The 27560-nt window shown below is 34.0% G+C and overlaps 1 protein-coding gene across 2 annotated transcripts; it reads left to right on the forward strand.

Annotated features, from left to right (window-relative positions):
• The first annotated feature begins 770 nt into the window (after positions 1-770).
• On the forward strand, positions 771-27520 carry LOC146163572 (cubilin-like). 2 transcript variants are annotated; one of them, XM_083381971.1, is made up of 78 exons: positions 771-923; positions 1561-1688; positions 5632-5724; positions 5853-5991; positions 6286-6315; positions 6412-6438; positions 6590-6711; positions 6938-7036; positions 7189-7333; positions 7405-7437; positions 7648-7766; positions 7937-8020; positions 8144-8273; positions 8435-8568; positions 8628-8711; positions 8794-8923; positions 9016-9042; positions 9145-9263; positions 9343-9435; positions 9530-9668; positions 9730-9750; positions 9842-9963; positions 10051-10164; positions 10272-10401; positions 10538-10555; positions 10659-10771; positions 10887-10979; positions 11108-11234; positions 11356-11394; positions 11629-11753; positions 11880-11975; positions 12167-12305; positions 12442-12471; positions 12592-12716; positions 12911-12994; positions 13110-13236; positions 13376-13512; positions 13829-13915; positions 14030-14159; positions 14429-14458; positions 14770-14888; positions 15086-15181; positions 15312-15438; positions 15565-15585; positions 15844-15968; positions 16102-16185; positions 16339-16468; positions 16712-16738; positions 16909-17021; positions 17267-17356; positions 17808-17928; positions 18095-18124; positions 18198-18293; positions 18504-18628; positions 18760-18855; positions 19069-19207; positions 19344-19373; positions 19494-19618; positions 19818-19901; positions 20022-20148; positions 20640-20776; positions 21089-21175; positions 21285-21414; positions 21681-21710; positions 22027-22145; positions 22345-22440; positions 22638-22761; positions 22888-22908; positions 23199-23323; positions 23455-23538; positions 23695-23824; positions 24028-24054; positions 24226-24338; positions 24565-24654; positions 24999-25119; positions 25286-25315; positions 25390-25533; positions 26382-27520. In XM_083381971.1, the coding sequence occupies exons 1-78, from the start codon at positions 839-841 to the stop codon at positions 26972-26974; spliced, it is 7953 nt and encodes a 2650-aa protein (XP_083238097.1). In that variant the 5' UTR covers positions 771-838; the 3' UTR covers positions 26975-27520. The 2 variants fall into 2 exon arrangements, with proteins under 2 accessions (XP_083238097.1, XP_083238098.1); XM_083381972.1 differs by lacking the exon at positions 6286-6315.
• Positions 27521-27560: the final 40 nt, after the last annotated feature.

Here is a 27560-nt window from a genome sequence, read left to right on the forward strand (position 1 = left end):
GCGACATAAAAAAATACATAAAAAATGCGGCGCTCCATCGGTAAAATTTAGATTGTTATCGCTAAACCAAATCGGTCACTTCTTTTGAAAATTCGGAAAGGATGGAAAGCGAACGAAGTAGTTTTTTTATCGAGCCGAAAATTGTGGCGTCCTTTTAATTGAGCTTTATCCTGGTTGGCCCTTGCCATATAGCAGGAACACGATATGTTGATTGCTGAGTATTGGAGAGAAGCGTGTGGACTGAACGAACAGACTGGAGGAGCATTGTCATTGAGATTGCCGGTAAACACAAGCAGGCTTAGGGTGGAGAGTCGTTCGACGTGGTTTGGTCCGCGTCTATAAACCGGACGTATGGTATTTTACGCTCGTGTTACCTGTGACGTAACGAACCGCCCTATGTATTTTAAATAATAAAGCGTTTTTACAAACCCGAGCCTAATAATTTGCAGTGAATCATCATTGTGTACCGGGTGGCTAGTTTTCAGTTCAACTTGATCTGTGTCAACAGTTTAAAAGCCTATAATTGACAATCCAGTCGTTTTCACCCCAACAGTTAGCAAGTTGAAAAACATTGAACAAGAAAATTCCTTTACCAACAATATGATTTGAACTTTTATCAAACAACAAGCCGCCGTACAAAATGCAGCACCTAAAATATACGGAAATGTTGTTATAGGAACGCAAGTTTCAAACGATTTTGCTTTACGATCAGCAAACAGTTGCATTCAGTAAAGCCGCAACTATAATAATGCTGTTTTCAGGCAGGTTAATCGCGTTAGGTCAAAACGTAATTGTTAGAAAGGAAAGTTCATAAAAAGCTGACGATCCCTTCTGACCGATGGCGTCAATGGCGCACGGCTTACTTTTGCTGGCAGTGGTCTGCATCGGAGCATGTCGATTGGTTAATGCAGACGCGGCGCAAGGTACGTTTGACCGATTTTATTGTAGAAGGATAGACAATTTTTTGGCGGAATATCCAATGTGTTGTCCGATACTTTGTACTTATTCAAAGGCCGATAACCGATATTTTGAACAAAAAGTACGGCGCTCCGATCCTATACCAAATAACGTCGTCAAAAAATTAGAATTGATGAAACTATATCGTGCAAATGTAGTGGTTTTAGGTTTAAAACTTCATTTAGCGTTAAACAATTCCGTTCGATATTTAATTAATTATTTTTCTATAAATATCTCTTTTAACTTTCAAGGTAAAGAATTGAGTTGGATTGCTAACCGCAGCTGAAATAATACACAAATAATTTTGTACTACACCGGTATCGCCCTATAGTGTTTGATACAACCACCTGACATCGGCTACCAGCTCCGATTTCATATTATCGAACATTCCAATATAATAATGCAATAGCAAATAAAATATAACCGACAATTAAAGTAAAAATAATTTTAAGTGCTGGTTTCGAAATATTACATATCACTTTATAATCAAATGGAAAAGTAATGGCTGATCCATTTGACATCTCTCCGATGCCTAAAATTTTCAAAATGTTCGGCCTTCTCAGATTTATACTGAATGAATTCACTTTCGTTTTGCTCTTTTAGCATGCGCGCCTACTGGTGAGCAACTCTCCGCCGCATCGGGGACCATCCTCATCCCGGAAAACACGACGACACCGGAACAATGGAGTTCAGTTCGCTGCCAGTGGACGATCACGGTGGCCGAGGGCAAGGTACCTTTCGCGCTTTTGCTTTTCTTTGTTTGTTATGACTCCCAGGTGCTCCTAAAGGCGGTCCTTTTTTTTAGCGGTGGGCTGGGCATTGATTGTTTCTATGCGTATAAGACAAGGGGTTCTTAACCAGGGGTTATTTGGTTACTGTTTCTAGGGGGTGCGGGGATGCTGAATCAGACACACAAAACGTAATACTGTAATTTATTTCTTTGTCCAGTTAAATGTAAACTAACTCGCAGTTTGTTATGGCGCGTTACTGTGTTATTTGTTACTTCCATAAAAATTGAAATGTTTTTTGTTGATTAAGCAATTGTAGAAGGGGGTGCGAAAATTGGTTGGTGATTTGAAAGGGGTGCTTGAACTGTTTGGTGATTTGAAAGGGGTGCAGCAAGGAAAAAGGTTAGGAACCATACTAACCAAGATAAACAGGATCACATTGAAATTAAGGATCTCTATAAGGCACGATCGCTGCGATCCTTGCGATCCTTTAGTTATTCATATTTTATTGGTCTACAAAAATGTTTTTTTGGAAGAATGGCCACACGTAGTGTGAACTAAAGGTTTGGCTTGCAGAAGGTTTGTGTAAAATCCTTGCCAGAATACATAGTCGCTTTTCCTTTCGGAAATGTGCTTAATCGTCACAGAAGCTATATGGTATGCAGTCTCTTTGGATCAGTTCGCTGAACGGTAGTATCGAGATTGTGGCCTATTAGGGCGGCATTGGGCTTTAAAGAGTTTTTTCTGTAGAATAATTAGTTAATCAGTTGATGAATAAAGATTAGAAAAATGTTTTTTTGAAATAAATGCATGACCTGTCAAACAACGATTCCCTGTATAAACTGGAAGATATCAAACGCAAATGTAACGAAGCTCTAACTAGGAAATAGGATGCACATGCGCAGAAGGAATATATTTCCTTCTAACAACATCGTCAACAATCCTCGGAAAAAAATGAGTCATTTTAAATTGTAAAATTACGTTGCGATTTACAATCAGTATTTATAGTATACACGCCTCGCAGAATGCACCGCATATATGTATAGGATAAAAAGGAAATGATGCTGCACCTTCCAATCTTGTTTCCATTTGACGATTTTCCATAATCAAACTATACCCACGTAACAAAAAAGCCTATCTGACCCAGCAGAATGCCCACGCTTTGTCTTTGTTGCAGAAGTTGTTACTAATGAAACGCTTGCTGCTAATAAAACAACTTTATATTGAAATTAAAAAAAAACAACAAGATAGATAAATTTAGAAGTCAAATGTTATCTTTGCTTTATTGCCTTGAAACCAGGCTCGGTAATTAAATATTTCATTGGATGAAGCAAATATCCTAATAGGAGTATATAAATAAATCTAAGCAAAAGATAACGAAACCAGCCAACGTCGTAAAGGACATTTTTGCGAAACAGGAAAAGTGTGAATATTATATTGATTTTAATGGCGTTGTCTAAAATTTGGGGTTAAATCTCAAATCGTATTTTCCGTCTCCTAAATGTTTTGTAACATAACGTTTCAAAATGTCGTAATTAAAACACCGGAATGTATTTCAGGTCGTTTCCTCACGCGACAAAAATGGACATTAAAGAATGTCATAAAAAGTAAATAGGAAATCGACAAGCTGCGTTTGTCTCGCTTGGGTTAGTGCTATTTTGTTCATACCGGTATACGACTTCCGGGTTTTAAATGTTTTCGCATTTGCTTTAACGTATTTCAGATATAGGAATACAAGTTAAACTTGTAAATTTGATTTTCCAGTTTGACATGTTTGTTTTTACTATACAAGGTTCCAAGGCCAAGTTACTTATTGAGTTTCGCTCAGCTATCGTTCTTCATCGCCAGCTATCATACACCTGCTGTAAAAAATGTTAATTTATTGCTAGCTTAAGTTAAATGTTTTCGTGTCCAGAAAAGGTCTATATACTGTTCGCAAACTGTATTAGACGCTTTCATTACGGGGTTAACGCCCGCTTAAGCCAATAAAGCGATCTGCGTAGCAGAAAAGATCACGGGAAATATAACAATGATCAAATCGGCGTGTTGGTCAGCAAACAGAAAGACAAAATCACTCACAACTTAGCGCAAGCATAGACAACACACCGGGATTTCGATGATTTTTCGTGGCATAAGCGCCAAACAATCAAGAGCTGGGAGAACTGGACCGTGAAACAAATCGTCATATCGTGAGAGAAGTTTCGACCAAAGCGCTTTTCAGTCTATAGTTAGCCCAAAAGCGCCTCTTACGAATGACGAAAAGGAATGTGTGTACATTGCTGCCCGGGCGGCCATACCACGATTCTTTTTTCGTTTTGTTGGGTAATAGTTACCACCGCGGGTTCTTTACATTGGATTTCAAGAGTAAAGTTTCACCTCGCCAAAATCCAAAGCTTATAGCATTTGAAAGTAATTCTCCTGGTGCGAACAATAGGAGATGTAAGGTCGGGCTAAACAATTGGCCCACGCAAAAACCGATTTCTCGATTTGGACAAAACTTCGGCCCCTGCCGACTGCTGAAAACACAAATAATTTGGCTTGCTAAACTAACTATTTCTTTCAAGTGGCCTTTATAAAACTAATTGCTGCCAAAAATACGGTGTTCCGGTAATATTTTTTGCTGATTATACTGTATAGGTGAAAAATGTAGAAGCGATAGGTTGGACTAAAGGCCAGCCCACTTAATTTTATGAGCTGCAAGTTTTTGAGAATTTAAAGCACAGAGCCGTTTCTTTGTGCAATAGCATGGTAGAACTTGAATATTTTTCAAGATTGTTTTAAAAAAACACCAAGTAAACAAACAAACAGTTTTCACTTTTATCGATTCAACAAAACGAAATTAGGGTGTTGCACGAAATCTATTAAAATAGCCATGCGTTATGCAAATTCTTAGTTTTATTTTTGAATCAGCGTAGGTGGTACCCCTTAGCCCAACATTTGTAGTTACTTTATCGCAAGGCATCAACATTGAAAACTGATCCTATTTGTGATGTTAGTTTCAATTGACAGTAAACGTTAAAGGCAATATTTAGCAATTACTGATCGAAGCGTTCTTTGGTATTTTAATGGCCCTAGGGCGCTCTCCTATGTCCAAGCGGCAATCAAAGGAAATGCTGTAGTTAAATAACATTTAGCAAACACCGTTTGTTGCGTTTATTAAACACTGTCACGCTGGATGCAACCCATCTTTCGAACCAAGTTCACACTCAGTTTTTGCTAAACGTTGGTTTTAGAATTTGATTTAATTCCGGTTTGGTTTCCGGGTGTATATTTCAACAGGGGAACATGACCACCGTGCTATCTGAACTCCACCTAAGAGAAATAAACTGCCATCGCATTTCAAAAAACTGCCATCGCATTTCAAAGTGCATACTGTCAGGTCGCTTATCAATTTATTGTACATTCGAAAAATTCAGCATAGCTCCGCTTTTAATAAAACAAATTGCAGCGCAGTAAAAAAACGTCTCGCAAGTATGGCGTTCATCTTGTTCTATCGTGCAGTCGAATTCGAATAAACTAGCGTCACAGGAAAAGTGTGTACGTTAGGGATTAACTGGTCAGTAGACAGGATGAAACGGAAAAATAAATACCCAGAACTATTTTCAACAGACTGCGAGTGCGCACGCAAAACAAATACCGGTACCTAACGTTATAAAAAAACTAAAACTGACGCTCGCTCTCTGTACTGGCTATTCGAAAGTAGATGTTTCGCTTAAAGAGCCAACAAGATTCAAATTAACTATTTCGAAAACGTCGCTTTGGGATTTTACATTGAAATTAGCCACATGCTGCTACGCCTTGTTTTTCCACTTCATAAAAGTTTAAATATTGAATTCTGTTGGACTCTTAAACGTAAGAAGAACGAGGTTAGCACAGTGGGGAGAGTCCCTAATGTGTTACGTGAACTCTTAAAGAAGTTGTGGCTTATTCACATTTTGATTTGCAGTTCATAGATGTGAAGTACTTATGGTTCAATCTCTCCGCACCTTGTAACAACCACTACTTGAAACTTTACCAAGGATCCGATTTTCAACAAGTGGTAATTGTTTTATTTCTTTATAAAGCTTATTTTTTTATAAAGCTATAAAGCCGAGTCGCTTAACTTTTGTTTTTTTAACATGCTCTGCTGCCCTGTTTAACTGCTTTAATTTTGATTTGATTTTGCAGTATCAAACTAATTTGTGCCTTGCTGCTGACAATAAAGACTTTGTTACCACTTCTAATGTTTTGAAAATTGAGTACTTCTATAATTCATCTTATCCAGAAAATGAATTCCGTAGAGTCGAAATTAGATGGAACACCACAGGTGACATATAACTAAACAAATTGATACTTTTTAAAACAAAGTAAATTCTCATACATAAGTCTATATATCTGTTCGGTCTATTTATGTTGTTATTAATAATTCAAAAGTATGAATATAGTTATAATTTTAGTATGCAAAAAATAAATAGTATTACTGTATTAGCAAAACAAATTAATGGTATTTAAATGCACTTTTAAAATAATTATAAGGTAAGTAAATATTTGTTTATAATTTTGGTTAACACTAAAGGAACTAAGTCAAGTTTTTTTGTTTAATCACTAATATTTTTTACAGATTCAAATTCTACAAAAACCTCATCTTACAGTAAGATTTCACTCTTCAATTGTTTTTGTTTAATATACTTAACTTCTACACAATGGTTTTCTTTGTTTTTTTCACCACTAAATATTATTTTTTTAGATTCAACGTCCAACAATATACCTAGAGGTAATGGCATTGTTTGTTTTGTTACATTAATGATGTTGTGTGACTCTGCATAAAATAAACTACCAATGCAATATTTTATTTAAATAAAAAATAAATTTGAGTAAGCAATTTTCAACAAAGTTTAACCAACATAGAACATATGCATTTTAAGCTTGCTATGAAGAAGTGTGGCTTAATGAAACGTCGGGTGACATCCTTATTCCAGAAAATATCACTTCTCCAATTCCTACTTATGTTTACTGCCAGTGGCTTATTGAGGTTCCTGCAGACAAAGTAAGCGTCTTATTTTACAGAAATAAATCGAGTTGTTAAGTTGTTTTTTTTACTGTCCAAAAGAGGTCACAAAAATAGCATTATCGCTGTTAAAAGTATTCTTCTTTTAAGAGTTTGTTTTTGCATACTGTTATGCCTGTCCGCAGTTTTGCAAACTTGTATAACCTGTTAATTAAAGCTATTTATTGTTTGTGGCTTATGTTTTATGATATTTCTTTTTGTTTAGGTTGTGTCCATCACTTTTCCTGAATTTGACCTATCCAACAATACTGCTTGTGGAAATACCTACATGGAGTTTTTTCTCGATTACTATTCAGAAAGTGTGGTAAGACCAAAACTAAATACTAAACTATAAACCGTTTTTCATTTTATTTTCCAAAGTAAGGCTTTAAATGGAGTTTAGCACTCTAGCTGATACTACACATCAGGTAATGTTTCAAGGCGTGCCAATTTGATTAAAATTATATGATTTTACAGTTTAAAGGAAGTCTATGCAAAGATCGCCGGCCACGTAACTTCACTGCAACAACTAATAAGTTGAAAATAACATTTTCTTCACATTCTTATTCCTCATACCAGGACCAAAATATAGGCTCTATAAAAGTCCACTGGGAGGCTGTGGGTAAGTGTTAATAAAACCTTTTCCTTTGAGACAAATTTAATGAATCATATTCTTTGTTTATTTTGTTACAGATCCACAAGATTTTTCCACTACCCTCCCAACAGGTAATAAAACAATTGATCATTATATATAAACGGTTTGGTCAATCCGCGATGGGCACTACTCAAATAACTGAGAAATTTTAAGAAAACAGTTAACAAAACAAAATTACATAATTATGGTTCACGTTGACCCATGGACTTAATGCTGTCTGAATGACAGTGCAAACTTATTTTGATAATTGAGTACAAGTAATCACTACTGTGTTGTTGTAGGTTTTCAATGTGGCTATACCACCACGAATAAAACCGGAGGATTCTGTTCCCCAAACATGCCGTACAACTATCCAAATGATATTGCATGCTTGTGGACTATTAAAGCTAAAGACAAGGAGGTTTGAATTTAAATGTATTGCATTTTGTGTGACATATATCATTGTTGACAAGTTATTTATGTTTTAAAATATTAGTTTATTAAACTGTTTACCTTTGAATAAATCGTTATAAATCCTATATACTAGATAAAATACACTTTTGTGTCTAATAAAAACTTTTTTTTCACTAGATTGTTGCCATTCACTTTGAAAATTTTGAACTCGAACCCATTTATGACTGCAGATGGGACTACATTGAAGTAGTAACAAGCCAGGTAACTATATTCTTCATACCAGAAAATAGCTTAAATATTTAAATTGTGCAGGGTATGTTTAATATAAGAATATTATTTTCCTTATTTGTTTTATCATTCTTTTTATTACCATATTTTGCCCAGAACTCAACAAAATTCTGCAGCAATGCTGTCCAATACCAATCTAAGTACTTTGAGGGTGAAACAAAGGTTTACTTTGTATCAGATGCCATAGTAACTGCACCAGCTTTTCAGTTGAAATATGATATTTATGGTATGTAGTTTGCAAGTCAACCTAAGTAAGGTGTCTGGAAGTGTTGACTGAGTATTTTGACAGTTAAAAAATCTAAAGCCTATTAATGGATGATTGAATGATTTGTTCTACTTTATATCAAGTTTTTAGTTGGAAATATTAGCCAAACATTGTTTTGTTAGATGAGTCCTACAAAGCATGTGCAGGTGGTATAACTCTAACCAATGATTCTGGTACCTTTTCAAGTATCTCCCTTTCTCATAAGCAATCTGGGTTGCATCTTTGTGAATGGAAGGTTTTGATTGATTCATCCAAGGTTTGGTTTTGAAATAAAAAGAGGAAAAATATAAAATTCACACGATTTTTTTCTTTCAGTTTGTTTCTGTTGTTTTTGACAATTTCAATGTTTCATGTTCTGGGGAATTTTATGTTGTGGATGGAAACACCAATAACAATTTGGTATAACATGGTGTTTGAATTATTTATTTATACCGGTATTTATATATATTTTTTTTAAATATTTTAATTTTTTGTAATTTAGTTTGACAGCAACCTGTGTGGAAGAAACACAATAAAACCATTTATTGCAAGGACAAATTCAGTCATTTTTCGTCAGTATTGGTATAATTATGGAGCTCCTGGAATTTTTAAAATATCATGGAATTCAACTGGTATGCGACAAAAATGATATACTTGCAATGTTATTGACCTGAAATAGCTTTTTAAAGTATGTTTCTGATATATATTTTTTTATTTTTTTTAGCGCCAGTAAATACTTCCCAACCAACAAGTAAGTTATTTATGATTTTGAAGTGAATTTATTTCCTTAAGTAGATTAAAATGTTATAGCAAAACTTTTAGCAGCCTGAATATGATTTTACACAAATTTCAGATTACAATTGTACAAATTATCTGACTGCCAAAAATGGAATCATATCATCCCCAGGCTTTCCAAGCAACTATTCAAACAACTTCAATTGTCGTTGGGAAATCGAAAAAGGCAAGCAAGAGGTGACAAAGTCTTAGAAAAGCCTAATATGTATTTTGTTTTCAATACACTTCACATTTTATAAATGTATTTTGTGTTTAGTCCATCAGAATTTACTACCTGTGGCATGACATTGAAAAAGGTCCTGGGTGTTCATTTGATTATTTACAGCTTGACTACAACAACAATTATTCGGTAAAACATTTGATTGCGACTCACTAAAGTATTTATTAGCCTATTCAATGCACTACAATTTTATTTAACGCAATCCATTTTTTAATTTTTATAGTCACCTCAAACAACATGTGGATCTCAGTATTATGACTATGAATACTCACTTTACTTCAGTGAGGCAAATCCAAAAATAAATTTTCACTCTGATACATCAGTGTCGGGAAGAGGGTTTGTTTTAGCGTGGGCTGCATCAGGTAAAATAAATACTTTTATGTAAAGTTAGTCTTAATTAAACATGTTTGTTATTTTTTGCAGATTATAATGGGACACTTGCAGGTAAGATTCAAAGTCTTATTCAACGATTTCACATGAAATGTGATGCTTTTTTATTTTAGTCTAGCGTTTGTAAAAATATGTTGATTTGTAGATATGTCATGTGGCATGTCAAGCCTCGCGGATCCTTTTGGATTTTTGCATTCTCCTGGCTTTCCCTCCAGTTATCCAAAAAACAGTGATTGTCAATGGACCATAACAGCCCCTTTAAATCAAGTATGGACAACATGCAATTACAAAAATTTTTTAATGAAATTCAGATGTTTATATAAACATCTGTAATTTACATTTGTCTCTTTTCAGGTTGTTGTAGTTGGCTTCATTTCAGTGCTCTTACCCAATCAGTATGATTCTTCTGTAAGTGGTCAAGTTTGCACTCAGGGAACCTATTTGGAGTTTTCCGACCAAAACATGACGGTGAGATTTGTAAGACTGGTTGGAGATTTGTTACAACGAAACATGCTAATTTGAATTTGGTAATTTTTTTACACACTAATTTAAAAACAATAATTTCTTACTTTTAGACTGTGAAGCGCCTTTGTTCTCGACCTTCTAGCAATGATCTGACTTCACCTACAAATGTATTGAGTATTAGGTTCAAGTCTGATAATGAGTCATACCACATGGGCTTTCTAATCTATTGGAATTTTACAGGTAATAATGCAATTCTAAATACTAAAATTTGTTTAGTTTCTGTTGATGTTTTGAATTTGTAAAACACTGTCATGCCATATTTTATATTGTTGCAATAACCAAATATTATAATAAATGTATTAATTTTGTTTTTTAGTGGCACCAACAACTTCAGGTAAATATATCGTGTTGACTTGAATTTTTTGCATGCGTTATGGTAAATGTATTGATTTTTAAAACATTATGTTATATAAAAATAAATAATAATTTCAATCCAGGTAACTGTGGTGGAACCCTAACAAACAGATCTGGAGTTATTACATCACCAAGCTATCCAAATAGTTACCCACCCAACACTAACTGTCAATGGACAATTCATGCACAACCCGGGGTAAGCTATGGTATACTGTTTTGTCTACTTAATGTAATTTAAAATTGCCTGTCAGAAACCTTTTCAAGCAATTTTCTATGAAAAATGTTTTCTGAACTTTTATACTTTTTCACAGCAAGGGTTATACCTGAGCTCAGGCCATTTATCACTTGAAGCATCTGCAAATTGTACTGCTGATTATGTGATGATCCGTCAGGGAAATGAAACAGTAAGTATGTGTTATTTTTGTAAAATAGAAACTTTGTATAAAAGACCTAAGTAAAATGTAATTCATTGTAACAAAATTTACATTTCATCTAACTTAAGGATTGTTAATAAAATTTGTAAAATCTTTAGGTTGGAAAAAAATATTGTAGCTATGACTACTTTTCTGGTGATTATTTTGGGACTGTTATCATAAGCTTCCACTCTGACGCATTTTTCGAGTCTTCTGGTTTCCAAATCTATTGGTATTCCACTTCAGGTATACTATATTTGAGATATGTGCAAATGCACAAGAAAACAATGTGCACAAATAATCAAACCAATCATTAAGAATGTAAGTTCAATTTACACATATATTTGACCACTTTCTCTGTTTATAGGACCAGGTCCATCATCAACAACATCCAGCAATCAACAAGGTAATGTAAATAAAATGCACACTAGTTTTATTTTCTGTCCCTTACACTATAATATTTCAAACTATGTCTTTAGAATACCTTTTAAAGTCTGATTTTTATTTTTGTTTTATTTCTTTTCAAATTGGCACATTTTTGTAAATGCATAAATCAACTTAAAATGTACTGTATAAATCTAACCTTGTTCAAGTTATGTTTTACTAATTTAAATAACTAGTATGAACTTGTTTGTTGCAGCTAATTGCCCAGTTGGCCAAACATTTAACAACTCATCTGGTAGCTTTTTAATTGGTGGAAATGTTAATTTAAATCCTGGATATTCAATGTATTGCAGTTGGACAATCGTTGTGGACCCAACTAAGGTAAAATTCGTTTATTTTTCAGAAATCAGAAGTGTGGAATTTTAGACAAAGCAATGCTTTTTTTAGTGTTGAAAGAACAAACTTAGTTTTATTGGAGGTGCATTAAATAATTGATATTGTTTAAAGGTGGTAATGATTGGCTACACCAAGTTCAACCTGACAGGCTCTTGTAGCTACACTTATTTAAGTGTGACACAGGATCAAATGAATGCAGTTCAAGTGGTAAGTAAAGAACAAGACATTGTTTATTTCAAAGTTTAAACCTAAAAACACTTAAATTTATTGCTGTTGATCATATAATATCTTGTTTGCTATGAGTAAGCATGCATGTGCCATATAGTTATGGGTACAATGTGGGTGTGTGGAACCACATGCAAAACAGAACAAATATTCACAAATAAATTTTCCTTTAGTATAAAGATTTTCTTTGCAATACCACAATGGGCCGCAACTTTACTTCAACATCAAACAGTGTAACTTTTTCATTTTACCACTATGCAACGTCAGAATACCAGCATCCTGGATCTGTTGAAGTTGTGTGGTCTACAGCTGGTATGTATTAAGTTAACTTGTTTATAATTGCCTCATGTTTTGGGTATGATAAACAATTGAACATATCTAATAAAATTTGGATGACTAAAACCCATCTCATGTTTATCCCCACCAAATTATGATATTTATTTTTCAGAGCCAACAAACATGACTTCTAGTGAACCTGGTAGGCATTGTTCATAATGATTAAATTTCCTTCTTTGCATTGGACTATACTAAATCAATTATCTGGTTAGCATTGAACGATATTGCCTTGCAATGTTAACTAAATGTAATTCATTCGCAGTAACCAACTACAATTGTGGGTATGTGGCAACCAACAGCAGTGGCAACATCACTTCGCCAGGATACCCTGCAATTTATGGCAATGACCTTGACTGCAAGTGGAAAATACCAGTTTCAGCAGGACAGGTTCTTGCTTAATCCAAATTTAAATAAAAGCCATTTTTTAAATTGATAAATACCAACCCAAGTCAATATAGTTGATTTTCGGTTTAACAATTTTTTTAACCAAGTTAAACTAATGAACGTTGTTGTGGTTTAGTAAAGTGATTGTTGGAACAACAGTACAGCTATTTGTACTCACTGAACATATCCGATTTCAGATTGTCATCCTAAAGTTTGCTGATTTCGATGTTGAGGGACACTTTGACTGCATTTGGGATTACGTTAATATTTCAATTGCTCATGTGAGTGTGTTTAATTAATGAAGCAAGTATTTAATGTTTATTAAGAAAAAAATTTCGTGCCATTGTAGTTAAAACATTAGTTAGCACCAAAACAATGTTTCTGTATAAAATCCAGAACTGGACTGTGCATTGTGGAAGGCAATATATAAGTCAAGTAAATTTTGCTGGTGATGTGGATGTTTACTTTCATTCGGATCACATTGTTGGAAGAAAGGGCTTTAACATGCCATATCAAATTGTTGGTGAGTTGTTATTTATTTATTTTTTTTTAATTTGCTCTGCATTTGTTAAACTTGATTTATTATAAATAACTGACACCGTTTTCTGCAACATTAAAGCAAGTTTATCAGAAAATGTTTTTTAAAATATTTGTTTTTGTAGACTCGTCATTCAAGGCATGTGCAGGTGGCATTTTACTAAACTCAACCTCAGGATATTTTACAAACCTGACATTTCCAACTTCAAATTTTTCCACATACTACCAATGCATGTGGACAGTCCAAGTGGAACCGGGCATGGTAAGCTATTATAGATTTGCTGTTTTCCCGAACAATTAAAATGGTATTCTTAAATTAAATCAAGCCCAGCCCTGCAACAAGAAGGTGTCTTTCTCCCTTTCTTAAGCTTTTTAACTGAAATAAAATCTGTATCAAAATCAGTAAATACCTTACATAGCTTGGGCGACCATGGCTGTTTACTCTTATTGAATATATAATCAAGTACATAGGTTTCATCCGTTTACTCATGATAATTAAACAGTATATATATATTGTCCTTTTAAAACTCACAAAGATGTAGCATTTAGTATACTAAATTATGATTTATTCTTGTCAGGTAATCGATATTACTTTTGTGGAATTTGAAATTCCTTGTAATGGAGGATCGTTTTCGGTTTTTGAAGGCAACACCAGCACAAATGTTGTAAGTAATTTTGTATTTTTCAAACAAGGTACATGGCTGTTTTCTTTTAAATTGAAAATAAATGCATTTCATTTTTTATACATAATCGCTCATTGAAAATATAATTTTGAATAGTTCAACTCATACTTTTGTGGTGGCCACAAACCAAGATCATTTGTTTCTTCATCAAATGCTCTGAGGTTTGAGTATTATTATCAAACTTATGGTGAATCTGGAACCTTCAATGTTTCGTGGCAGTCCATTGGTACGGCAGACATTTATTTATTCTAAACATTCCAACCGAACTCGCGAATATAGGAACAAAATTGCTTTAAATAATAATCTTAACTATACAAAGTGTAAACCTATTTATAGATGGTTAGGTTGTGGATTGTGAGATGTTTATGGTTCAATACTACTTACATCAAACACCCTTATAAAAAACAAAACAGAATTTCTGCTGAACTATAAAAGAAATTGTATAACTATAAAATACATGTGTTACATTTCTAATTTATTTATTTAATTTTTTAGCTCCCAAAAATTCAACAACACTACCATTAAGTAAGTTTTCTTAAATTAAGTGTAATACTAATTTTAAGTAATAGCGAAAAGTTGATAGATGTAAACAAGTAGTGGTGTTTATTTGTGTAAACTAATATAGTTGATTTAAATGTTTTATCATAAAATAAAATAAAAAATTGAAACCTTATCAGTACTTGTTGTTACCACTTCTAAGACAATTGTTTTTTTTTCATACATTTAATGACATTGCCTGATACTTCTATCAGTTTGTCAACAACCTTTTAGTGATGATTAATGTTATAATTTGTTGCTTCACAGTTGTGGCTATTTTATGCATTTATTATATACAGGTTATAATTGTGGTAGCAATATCAATGGAAATAAGGGTTTTATCTACTCCCCTGGTTACCCTGACAACTACACTACAAACCTTGATTGCTTGTGGACGATTGAAAATCCGACAAATGTGGTATGAATTGCCAACAAAAGTGGTGAAAATCTTAAGTAACAACCTTATTTAAATAATACAAAGAGTACTTTGCAATTTTTTTACCCTTTTAATGAAAAAATGGTTGTGGATTTAGGCTCTTGGTTTGAAGAAAATATTTTGCAAACAAAACTCTTTTAATTTTAAGTTTTAACCTAAGATGTGATTATTTTACACAGAATATTCGCCTATCTCTATTAAAAATAAATCTGGAAGAAGTATCTGGTTGCACCTTTGATTATCTTTATGTAAATGGAAATACATCTAATGGACAGGTAACACAATTTGCTCTCGCCTCACCTTACAGGCTATAGGTTGTATTTTATGTGGTGTTTGATCAGTTGTGATAATAACACTACCATTTTACACTTTTAGTGTTCTTTTTAAGTATTTTCATTTTTTAAGCTTGGAAAAAGGATATGTCGATGGGATTACTTTGATGATAACTACTACACTTCAGATGTGAAGATAGTTTTTCACTCCGATGAAGTTGGTGCTGATCCAGGATTTATCATATCCTGGGTAAAACTAGGTATGTTCAATTCCTTTTTGTATTCTATTTCTATTATATATTTATCAAATATGCTGAATACGTTCCAAAGTTAATAACAATCTGATTTATCGTGGTTGTATTTACCATACATTTTTTAATTTGCAGATACAAATGGAGAGCCTATTGGTAAGTGAATTGTTCTGGTAAACAGTAGGTGTTGTATTTGTCGAATCTGTGTTGTTAAAGATGTCTATGAGATCGAGACCGTTTCTCAAATATATCCAAAGTTCTCTCCAAAAAAGTCTACTTCTGTAACTTAACAACTATGATTATTTTTACAAACTTACATGAATAAATGCATTCTCTATAATATCTTTAGTGACCATCAAAGCCAAACCTTAAAAACCAGGCAATAAATAGAACAAAAATAATTAAATTTTTCAGACACATCATGTTACAGCAGTGAATCCCTCACATCTTCCTTTGGTTTACTGACTTCGCCAAAATTTCCTTTTTCATCTCCAACCAATGCCACGTGTGATTGGCAGCTGGCAGCTTTATCAGGAAAGGTATGAAAGCAGATTTTGTTGCCACATTATAATTAAGGGCTTTTCGATATCTATTTGAGAACTATAGTTTAAATTTAAAGCTAATTTTTGTCCAGTAACAATCACAAAATATAAAAATATCTATCTTTTGCAGGTTATTGAGTTAACTCTAATTAGGATCCGCCTGTCTTACGATTGCCAGGGTGGAGATTACCTAGGAGTACAATATGGAAAATATGTAAGAATTTTTTTAACATGAGTTACGTGTTAGATGATTTTTAGAAATGTTGGTGCAATAACCAAGTTTAATTTCTTGCCATTTTAATATTTAGCGCTGTATTTCAAACTATTTAATTAGTATCATTAAATATTGTTTTTGTGTTCGACACAGGGCGAAAAGAAAATATGTAACGACTACTACAATCAAGTTTTAACCATTCCAAACAACACTGCATCAATTAAATTTGTAACCGATGGATATAACGATTATGAGGAAGCTGTTGTCCTCTGGAGATTTCAAGGTACTGTGATCATTTTACGACTTTGAATTTTGTATCACACACTTAAGCGTGTGTGTGTGTATGTATCATTTAAATATCTTATTTATTTTTTGAATTGCACCAGAAAGATCATTTAAAATAGTCGTATCCTCTTTAATACCACAATTACCACATGGTTATATCCATTTGCATTGTATTTAAAACGAAACATTTCTTAATACACTTGGCTACCTGTAGCTTATATATATTTTGTTTATTGTGCAGATACAAACTCCACGGCCTTATATCCAAGTAAGACTTTGTTCTAAATCCGTTACGAAATATCAGTGTAATGAAATGTAGTGAATAAAACATGTTCAATAGATGTAACATTTGGTTATAGTTCATTGTAACAATAATCTACTTCTTAATAAACAATCAACCAAACAAATACAAATCATGCTTCTATCTATTCGGTTTAGGCTGTGGAGGAACAGTAACTGGAAAGGGTGGAAACATAACTTCCCCCAACTATCCAAGTCGATATGCACCTAACCTTGACTGCTACTGGCATATTGTGCCACCCGAGGGGAAGGTAAGTACAGCATAACTGCCGCTATATTGGCTTTTTATGCAAATTACTTGGAACAAGGCTATACTGGTTACTGTATTTTTTTTTAGTTCTCTGTGTAATTCCATTTTCAAATTTGTTGTTTCCTTATTCAGACATAACGTAAGATTCGAATTATGGCCTAATATACTGAATGGCGCTATTTTAGAATAGGCCTACTTATTTTGCATTTCGTAGCTGTAACTTAGTGCAGCATATTTTACACGCAGATGGTTGGAATCTACGTAATGCAATCCGATATCGAGAGTAACATGAACTGTAATGCAGACTATTTGGCATTTCAAGAACCTGGCTACAATGTAAGTTTTACAGATTTAACACTGTTTTAAGGTACACGCATATGTGGTCATTTAATGATTTCACGACTATGTCGATTTTATCGTTTTCTGTTTAGATTTTAGTGACTCGTCTCAACATGTCGTTTGATTTTAACTTATCCGTAATATGTATTAAATACTCCAGGGTGGTCCAACACTACAACCTTCTTGGGCCACTAAATTGACGTACATTGAGCGGGCCACATAGATTTGATATTGTAATATCCGTTTATTGTGTTTAACATCCCTAGCTAAATGTGTTTTTGACATTACTAGCTAAATGGTACGCGAATAGAAAACGCTTTAATAAACAAGGTTCCACATGCCGAATATGTAGCTTGTCACATGTGGCCCGCGGACCGGGGTTTTGACCACCCTAACCTACTCATGGTTATAATGTGTGTTTTTTTCAATTATGCCGTGTCTCGTTTAGAATTCTCGTAAGCTATGTGGTTATTCCACCACCAACTTTAAAACGTCGAATCTCACCATTCACTTCCACTCTGACCAACTTGTGGCTGGACAAGGCTTTATTTTATCGTGGAACTTTACAGGTAGGAAGCAAGCCATGTTTCAGCACATTCTGACGATATAAATTAAACTCAACTTTATAAAAGTTTTTTGCAATAGAAGTTTTCAATTGTTCACCGCATATACAGATAGTATTTAAAGTTTGTTCTAACTTTGCAAAAAGACTTACGTGCGTTTAATATTCTACAGATTCGGTGTCAAGCAACTCAACTGCAAACAGTAAGTGCTGCGAGTAAACTTCTACTAATTGATATCCAGATAAAAATAACACTTTGAATACAATGATTTTTAGGTACAATCAGTCCAACCATATCCAGCAATTGGACGAGTGTGGCCACGACAACTGTAGGAGTCGCAAATGCCTCGATGGAGACCACAGGGCCTACAGGTGCAACAACGATAACAACTGTTGCTAATGCTTCATTGTGGTCTATGTTTTTAGAATACCTTTGAAACTATTATTTTTATTTTTATTTTACTTCTTTTCGAATTGGCTCATTTTTTGTAAATGGGTTAATCAGCCTAAAATGTACCGTGTTACCTTATTTAAGTTCTGTTTTCCTAATTCAAATAACTAGTATGAACTTGTTTGTTGCAGCTAATTGCCCAGTTGGCCAAACATTTAACAACTCATCTGGTAGTTTTTTAATTGGTGGAAATTTTAATTTAAGTCTTGGATATTCAATGCAATGCAGTTGGACAATCGTTGTGGACCCAACCAAGGTAAAAATATACTTATTTTAGGTGTGGAAAATCTGTAAGGTGTAATTTTAGACAAACCATGCTTTTTTAAAACGTTTAAAAAACAAACTTGTTTTATTTGAGGCGCATTAAATAATTGATATTATTTTAAGGTGGTTATGATTGGCTACAATAAGTTCAATCTGACAGGCTCTTGTAGCTACACTTATTTAAGTGTGACACAGGATCAAATGAATGCAGTTCAAGTGGTAAGTAAAAAAGAAGACATTTGTTTATCAGAAAGTTTAAACCTTAAAACACTTTATTTTGTTTTTGTTAATCTTATAATATTTCATTTGCTTCGAGTCAGCTTGTACCATACAATCATGGGTTACAATATGCACGCGTTTCAGTTAATTCTACTGCATGACCAATTACCATGTTATAAAAACACAACAAATATTCGCATATATTTTTTTTAGTATAAAGATTTTCTTTGCAACACCACAACGGGCCGCAACTTCTCTTCAACATCTAACAGTGTGACTTTCTCATTTTACCACTATTCAAATTCGGAATACCAGCATCCTGGAACTGTTGAAGTTGTGTGGTCTACAGCTGGTGTGTATTAAGTTAGCTTGTTTATAATTGCCTCATGTTTTGGTTACGATGAACATATGTATATAATAAAATTGGGATGACCGACACGCCCATGCTATGGTTATACCTACTGAGTTATAATATATTTATTTTTCAGAGCCAACAAACATGACTTCTAGTGAACCTGGTAGGCATTGTTCATAATATTTAAATTTCCTTTTTTGCATTGGACTATACTAAATCAATTACCTGGTTATCATTGAACGATATCGCCTTGCAATGTTAACTAAATGTAATTTATTCGCAGTAACCAACTACAATTGTGGGTATGTGGCAACCAACAGCAGTGGCAACATCACATCGCCAGGATACCCTGCAATTTATGGCAATGACCTCGACTGCAAGTGGAAAATACCAGTTGCTGATGGACAGGTTCTACCCTAATCCAAATTTAAATATAAGCCATTTTTTTAAATTGATAATTACCGACCCAAGGCAATGCAGTTGAGTTTGTGTGTAATCATTTTATCATCTAGTTAAAAATTGATATAAACCTTACCTGTTGTGGTATAGCAAAGTGATTGTTGGAACAGTTCAGTTTTATGTACTTACTGACCAAATCTGGTTTCAGATTGTCATCCTAAAGTTTGCTGATTTTGATGTTGAGGGACACTTTGACTGCATTTGGGATTACGTTAATATTTCAATTGCTCATGTGAGTATGTTTAATTAATGAAGCAAGTATTTTGTATTTATTAAGAAAACAATTTTCGTTCCATTAGTATTGTGGTTAAACATTAATTAGCATCAAAACAATTTTCTGTGAAAAATCCAGAACTGGACTGTGCATTGTGGAAGGCGATATATAAGTCAAGTAAATTTTGCTGGTGATGTGGATGTTTACTTTCATTCGGATCACATTGTTGGAAGAAAAGGCTTTAACATGCCTTATCAAATTGTTGGTAAGTTATATTTTTTTGAACATAGAAACCAGTGTTTAACTGAACACACTATTAGACAATTTACTGTTATACTACATATAACAGTGATTCCCAAAAAAAACTAGTGTGGCAAAACCCTTGCAATTTTTTTTATTTATCTGCCATCCCTTGTAATAAAATATTGCAAAAAAAGGTGTGAATTTGGACCTTACCGCATGCTAGAAGTTTTTCTACCGTGTCTTGCATTACTATGAGTAATTGGGTGGTCTATTGAAGCCTCCCGGTGTAAAAATATCGGCAGTATTTGATACATAGCATTATATATGAACTTTATTGATATCACCTGGTTAGACCTGCTTTACAAACCCACTTGTATTTAATTTGCATACCCCAGTGCTATTTAATTTGTGTAACTTGGTTACCATTTTTGGAAAATAACGGACTCTGTTTCCTGCAACATTAAAGCAAGTGTACCAAAAAATGTTTTTTCAAGCAAACAATTGTTTTTATAGATTCTTCATTCAAGGCATGTGCAGGTGGCATTTTGTTAAACTCAACCTCAGGATATTTTACAAACCTGACATTTCCAACTTCAAACTTTTCCACATACTATCAATGCATGTGGACTGTGCAAGTGGAACCTGGCATGGTAAGCTACTATAGATTTACTAATCTCTGAAAACAATTAAAATGGTTCTATAATCCCGTATAATTCTATAATCAACAACTCTGCAACAATAAGGTGTCTTTCTCCCTCTCTTAAGCTTCTTAAAAAGAATAAACTCTGTATCAAAATCAGTAAATACCTTACATAGCTTGGGCGGCCCTGGCTGTTACTCTTGTGGAACATATAACACAGTACATAGGTTTCATCCGTTTACTTATGATAATTACACAGAATATTGTCCATTTGAAACTCCCAAAGATGTAGCCAGTACTAATTATGATTTATCCATGTCAGGTAATCGATATTAGTTTTGTGGAATTTGAAGTTCCTTGTAATGCAGGATCGTTTTCGGTTTTTGAAGGCAACACCGGGACAAATGTTGTAAGTAATTTTGTATTTCTAAATATGGTACATGGCTGTTTTTTTTTTATTTAATTTGATAATTGAAGCATATACATAATAGCTTATTAAAAAATATAATTTTGGACAGTTCAACTCCTACTTTTGTGGTGGCCACAAACCAAGATCATTTGTTTCTTCATCAAATGCTCTGAGGTTTGAGTATTATTATCAAACTTATGGCAAATCTGGAACCTTCAATGTTTCGTGGCAGTCCGTGGGTACGGCAGACATTTATTTATTCTAAACATTCCAACCGAACTCGCGAATATAGAAAAAAATGCTTTAAATAATAATCTTAACTATAAAAAGTGTAAACCTATTTATAGATGGTTAGGTTGTGGATTGTGAGATGTTTATCATTCAATATTACTTTTATCAAACACCCTTAAAACAAAACCTGAATTTCTGCTAAACTATAAAAAAAAAATTGTATAACTATAAAATACATGTGTTACATTTCTAATTCATTTTTTAATTTTTTTAGCTCCACAAAATTCAACAACACTACCATTAAGTAAGTTTTCTTAAGTTAAGTGTAATACTAATTTTAAGTAATAGCGAAAAGTGGATAGATGTAAACAAGTAGTGGTGTTTAGTTGTGTAAACTAATATAGTTGATTTAAATGTTTTATCATAAAATAAAATCAAAAATTTAAACCTTATCAGTACTTGTTGGTGCCACTTCTAAGACAATTGTTTTTTTTTTCATACATTTAATGACATTGCCTGATACTTCTATCAGTTTGTCAACAAACTTTTAGTGATGATTAATGTTATAATTTGTTGCTTCACAGTTGTGGCTATTTTATGCATTTATTGTAATTATACAGGTTATAATTGTGGTAGCAATATCAATGGAAATAAGGGTTTTATCTACTCCCCTGGTTACCCTGACAACTACACTACAAGCCTTGATTGCTTGTGGACAATTGAAAATCCAACAAATGCGGTATGGATTGGCAACAAATGTGATGATAATCTTAAGTAACAACTTTACTTGAATAACAAAAAAATCCGTTTTGCAAAGTCTTCTTTTTAAATAAAAAATAGTTGTGAATTTAGGCACTTTGATTTCATTTAAGAAATATTTTGCAAACAAACTACCTTAATATTTAGTTTTAACCTAAAGATGTGATTATTTTACACAGAATATTCGCCTATCTCTATTGAAAATAAATCTGGAAGAAGTATCTGGTTGCACCTTTGATTATCTTTATGTAAATGGAAATACATCTAATGGACAGGTAACACAGTTTGCTCTCGCCTAACCTTACAGGCTATAGGTTGTATTTTTTTGATGTGGTGTTTTAATGAGAAATGATACATCGTTTATAAAGAGCCAATTAGTTTCAGTTACCAAACTTGCCAATTAAACAGTTGTGATAGCAACACTACCAATTTGCACTTTTAGTGTTCTTTAAAAGTATTTTCATGTTTCAAGCTTGAAAAAAAGATATGTCGATGGGATTACTTTGATAACTACTACACTTCAGATGTGAAGATAGTTTTTCACTCCGATGAAGTTGGTGCTGATCCAGGATTTATCATATCCTGGGTAAAGCTAGGTATGTTCAAATCCTTTTTGTGTTCTATTTCCATTTTATGTTGATCAAATATGCTGAATACGTTCCAAAGTGAATAATAGTTTGAATTATCGTGCTTCTATTTACCATACCTGTTTCAATTTGCAGATACAAGTGGAGAGCCTATTGGTAAGTAAATTGTGCTGGTAAAAATTGTATGTGTTTTTTTCGAATCTACATTATTAAAGCTGCCTAAGAAATAGAGACCGTCTCTTAAATTTCTCCAACGGTATCTTATACATAGTCTATTTATGTAGCTTAACTATGACTTTTTACAAACTTACATGAATAAATGCATTCTCTAGAATTTTTCTAGAGAATGCATTTATTCAAAAGTGGCCGCCAAAGCAAAACTTTGAAAACTAGGCTTTAGGTTGACAACGATAATCATAAGAAAAATTAATCGAATTAAATTTCAGACACATCATGTTACAGCAGTGAATCCCTCACATCTTCCTTTGGTTTACTGACTTCGCCAAAATTTCCGTTTTCATCTCCCACCAATGCTACATGTGAATGGCAGCTGACAGCTTTATCAGGAAAGGTATGAAAACAGATTTTGTTGTTACGTCATAATTGAATACTTGATGATATTTCTGTGAGAATTATAGTTCGAATTTATTTTTTTTGTACAGTAAAAATCACAAATAAAAAAAAAACAAATATCTTTTGCAGGTCATTGAGTTAACTCTTATTAGGATCCGCCTGTCTTACGATTGCCAGGGTGGAGATTACCTAGGAGTACAATATGGAAAATATGTAAGAATTTTGAACATTATATATGTGGTAGATGTTGTTTACAAATGTTGGTGCAATAACAAAGTTTCTTTCTTCTTATTTTATGTTTGGCGCTGTAATTTCAAACTATTCGATTGGTATCACCGGCGTTAAATATTGTTTTTGTTTTCGACACAGGGCGAAAAGAGAGTATGTAACGATTACTACAATCAAGTTTTAACCATTCCAAACAACACTGCAACAATTAAACTTGTAACCGATGGATATAACGATTATGAGGAAGCTGTTGTCCTCTGGAGATTTCAAGGTACCGTGATCATTTTACGACTTTCAATTTTGGATCACACACTTATGTGTGTGTATGTGTATGTATCATTTATATATCTAATTTGTTTTTTAATTGCACCAGAATACCACATGGTTATACCCATTAACATTGTTTTTAAAAGTAAACATTAATTAATATATTTGGCTACCTGTCGTTATATCATCATTCTGTTTATTGTGCAGATACAAACTCCACGGCCTTATATCCAAGTAAGACTTTGTTTCAATTCCAGTTGCTAAATACCAGTGTAATGTAATGTAGTGAATAAAACATGTTCAATTGATGTATCATTTGGTTAAGTACCTCGTAACAATAATCTTCTTAATTAAACGGTCCACCAAACCAACACAAATTATACTTCTATACCTATATGGTTTTAGGCTGTGGAGGAACAGTAACTGGAAAGGGTGGAAACATAACTTCCCCCAACTATCCAAGTCGATATGCACCTAACCTTGACTGCTACTGGCATATTGTGCCACCCGAGGGGAAGGTAAGTACAGCATAGCTGCCGCTATATTGGCTTTTTATAGCAAATTACTTGGAACACGTCTATACTTTTTTAGTTCTCTGTGTAATTCCATTTTCAAATTTGTTGTTTCCTTATTCAGACATAACGTAAGGTTCAAATTATGGCCTAATATACTGAATAACGCTGTTTTTGAATACTTATTTTTTTATTCGTAGCCGTAACTGAGTGCAGCATATTTTACACGCAGATGGTTGGAATCTACGTAATGCAATCCGACATCGAGAGTAACATGAACTGTAATGCAGACTATCTGGCATTTCAAGAACCGGGTTACAATGTAAGTTTTAAAGATTTAACGCTGTTTTAAGGTACACGAATCTGTGGTCTTTAAGGGTTTTGAGTGTTTGCAACATTTAATCAATTAACTATATACGCCACGGTCGATTCTGTCGTATTCTATTTTGTTAATTTGTCTCTTATGTATTAACTATTACAGGGTGGTTTACAAAGCTTCCGGGCCACACAGAAACACTGTAACTTAAGTAATCTAGGCAATGTTACGCGCTTCACAGATAAATATGTTACTTGCCACATGTGACCTGTGGGCCGGGATTTTGACTACCCTGAACTACATTTTGTTATATTGTTTTTTTTTTACAATTGTTACTTGTCTCGTTTTAGAATACTCGTAAGCTATGTGGTTATTCCACCACCAACTTCAAAACGTCAAATCTCACCATTCACTTCCACTCTGACCAACTTGTGGCTGGACAAGGCTTTATTTTATCGTGGAACTTTACAGGTAGGAAGCAAGTCATGTTTCAGCACATTCCGACGATATAAATTAACCTTAACTTTACAGAAACTTTTGGCAATAGAAGATTTTAACTGTTCACCGCATATACAGATATTATTACTGTTTGTTCTAACTTTGCAAAAAAGACTTACGTGCGTTTAATATTCTACAGATTCGGTGTCAAGCAACTCAACTGCAAACAGTAAGTGCTGCGAGTAAACTTGTGCTAATTGATATCTAGATAAAAATAACACTTTTTAATGCGATGATTTTTAGGTACAATCAGTCCAACCATATCCAGTAATTGGACGAGTGTGGCTACCACAACTGTAGGAGTCGCAAATGCTTCGATGGAGACCACAGGGCCTACAGGTGCAACAGCGATAACAACTGTTGCTTCTAATGCCTCAATATCAACAGGTAAATGCTCAAAAGCGGGGTTGTAGCCAGTTAGATTGTCACTTTACCTATACACTACCAAATATAAAGCCATAGTTGCTTACATTGGCATCAGATTTAAGTGTTTTTCATATGTACCCAACCTGTCTACATTCTACAAAGTCATTGCTTTTAAATAACCTGACTTGGTCTGAAGTATCTTTATGACTAAGCTTGGACTGATGTCACTGACTCAGATAACTTGGATTGAAATTAAATGTTTTCCATCAATTATTTTTTTATAAAATTGTATTTGTTTATTTGTCTCATTTTTACACCCAAAACAATTAACTTGCTTTACGTTGGGTTTTTGTTACTTTTTGGTTGGACTTGACTGGAACTTAAATCATGTGAACAACACTGTTTGGTTCTTTATATTACTAAGCTTACATCTGGTTTTGTAGACATTACTCAAGAAACAAACACCATCACATCTACAAACGTCATTACTTCAACAGAAGCCACTACAATGACATACGCCACAGAATTAACAAGTGACATAACTACAACTACAAACGTCAATACATCCATAAAAACCACTACATTGACAAACGCCATTACATCTGCAGGTCCAACAACAAGTGTAAACAACACTACATCTAAAGGCACAACACCCATTGCAAACGTTACTTTATCCACAGACTCGAATACAATTTCAAACATCACTACAATGACGCACGACAATATATCCACGGGTGCCACCACAATTACCAAAGTCACTACATCTAATGGAACCGTAGGCGTCAATTTATCTACAGGCTCCTTAACTCCTACACTCACCACTACAGCGGCCAATTACACCATGTTAACAGGCGCTATAATTTCCACAGGGCCCACCTCAATGACAATTTCTATGAGTTCTGCTAACCCAATATCTACCACTGAACCTACTGCGTTGCTAAATGCTACTACTAGCTCCATGACGAACACAGGATCAACTACATTGGCAACTGCTGCTAGTTCTTCTGCAACGGCAACTGCCATTACTTCTAGTGGCTCCATGGCCAACACAGGACCTTCTACATTGGCAACTGTCACTACTTCTACTGGCTCCATGACCAATACAGAATCAACTACAGTAGCAACTGCCACTAGTTCTTCTTCAATGGCAACTGCCATTACTTCTACTGACCCCATGACCAACACATCAACTACAGCAATGTCAAATGCAGCTACATCTACAGTCGGCACAGTTACAAACGCTACCGCATTTACAGGAGCCACGAGTTCTAAAGGAACCGATGCAACAGCGAACGCCCCAACATCAGCAGCTACTGCACCAGCCACAGGCGTTACCACGGCGGCTACTACCACTGCAAGCACACCGACAACTAGCAGCGGTAGATCTTCGGTGACATCCCAACCGCACAACCTTAAAATGATTGTTGCCTTGATTGCCGCGTTTTATCAGTTACTACTGTAATTTGTTAACTTACTGTTAGCGTTTATTTTAGACTTAATCATTTTGCTAATATTTATGATTTTACTCTTAGTTATTATTTTTATTGTATTTTTGATACCGCTAGTGAAGCGCAGCACACGTACATCTATGCCGAATGATTTGTTTCCCTCTCTTCACTGCACTTTTCGATATTGTCACTGAGAGGCGTGCAATGACATCTTCATTTTGTTTTTCGCACTCATTTAAACCTATTTTTTCGATTAATTATTTTTGCGCTGTTATACGACGAAACTGTGATAACATTTTGATGAAAAAAATTTGTTTTTTTCGCAAAACGTTTTGTTGAAAGTAGCAAATGAAATGCTTTGTATTTTTTCTGAAACAGCGGCAAGTGTTACTGAATTTTATTTTTTTTCTAATTGTGTAAAGTTCAAGCGCAATTGCCTTTGATTTTTCTTTCCTCCTGTTTGTAATATGATTTTGCACTTTATATGTATATATTTAGAAATCTTAGTTCACTTGTAGTTTATTTGATGGCACAATAAAATTGCGATAGTGTCCCGTTGACATAAAGTAGTAGGCCTACTCATGTTTTGGAACTCTAGTG

The sequence above is a fragment of the Ascidiella aspersa genome, chromosome 2 (genome assembly GCF_963924565.1).
Source record: "Ascidiella aspersa chromosome 2, kaAscAspe10.2, whole genome shotgun sequence".
Classification (NCBI taxonomy): Eukaryota; Metazoa; Chordata; class Ascidiacea; order Phlebobranchia; family Ascidiidae; genus Ascidiella; species Ascidiella aspersa.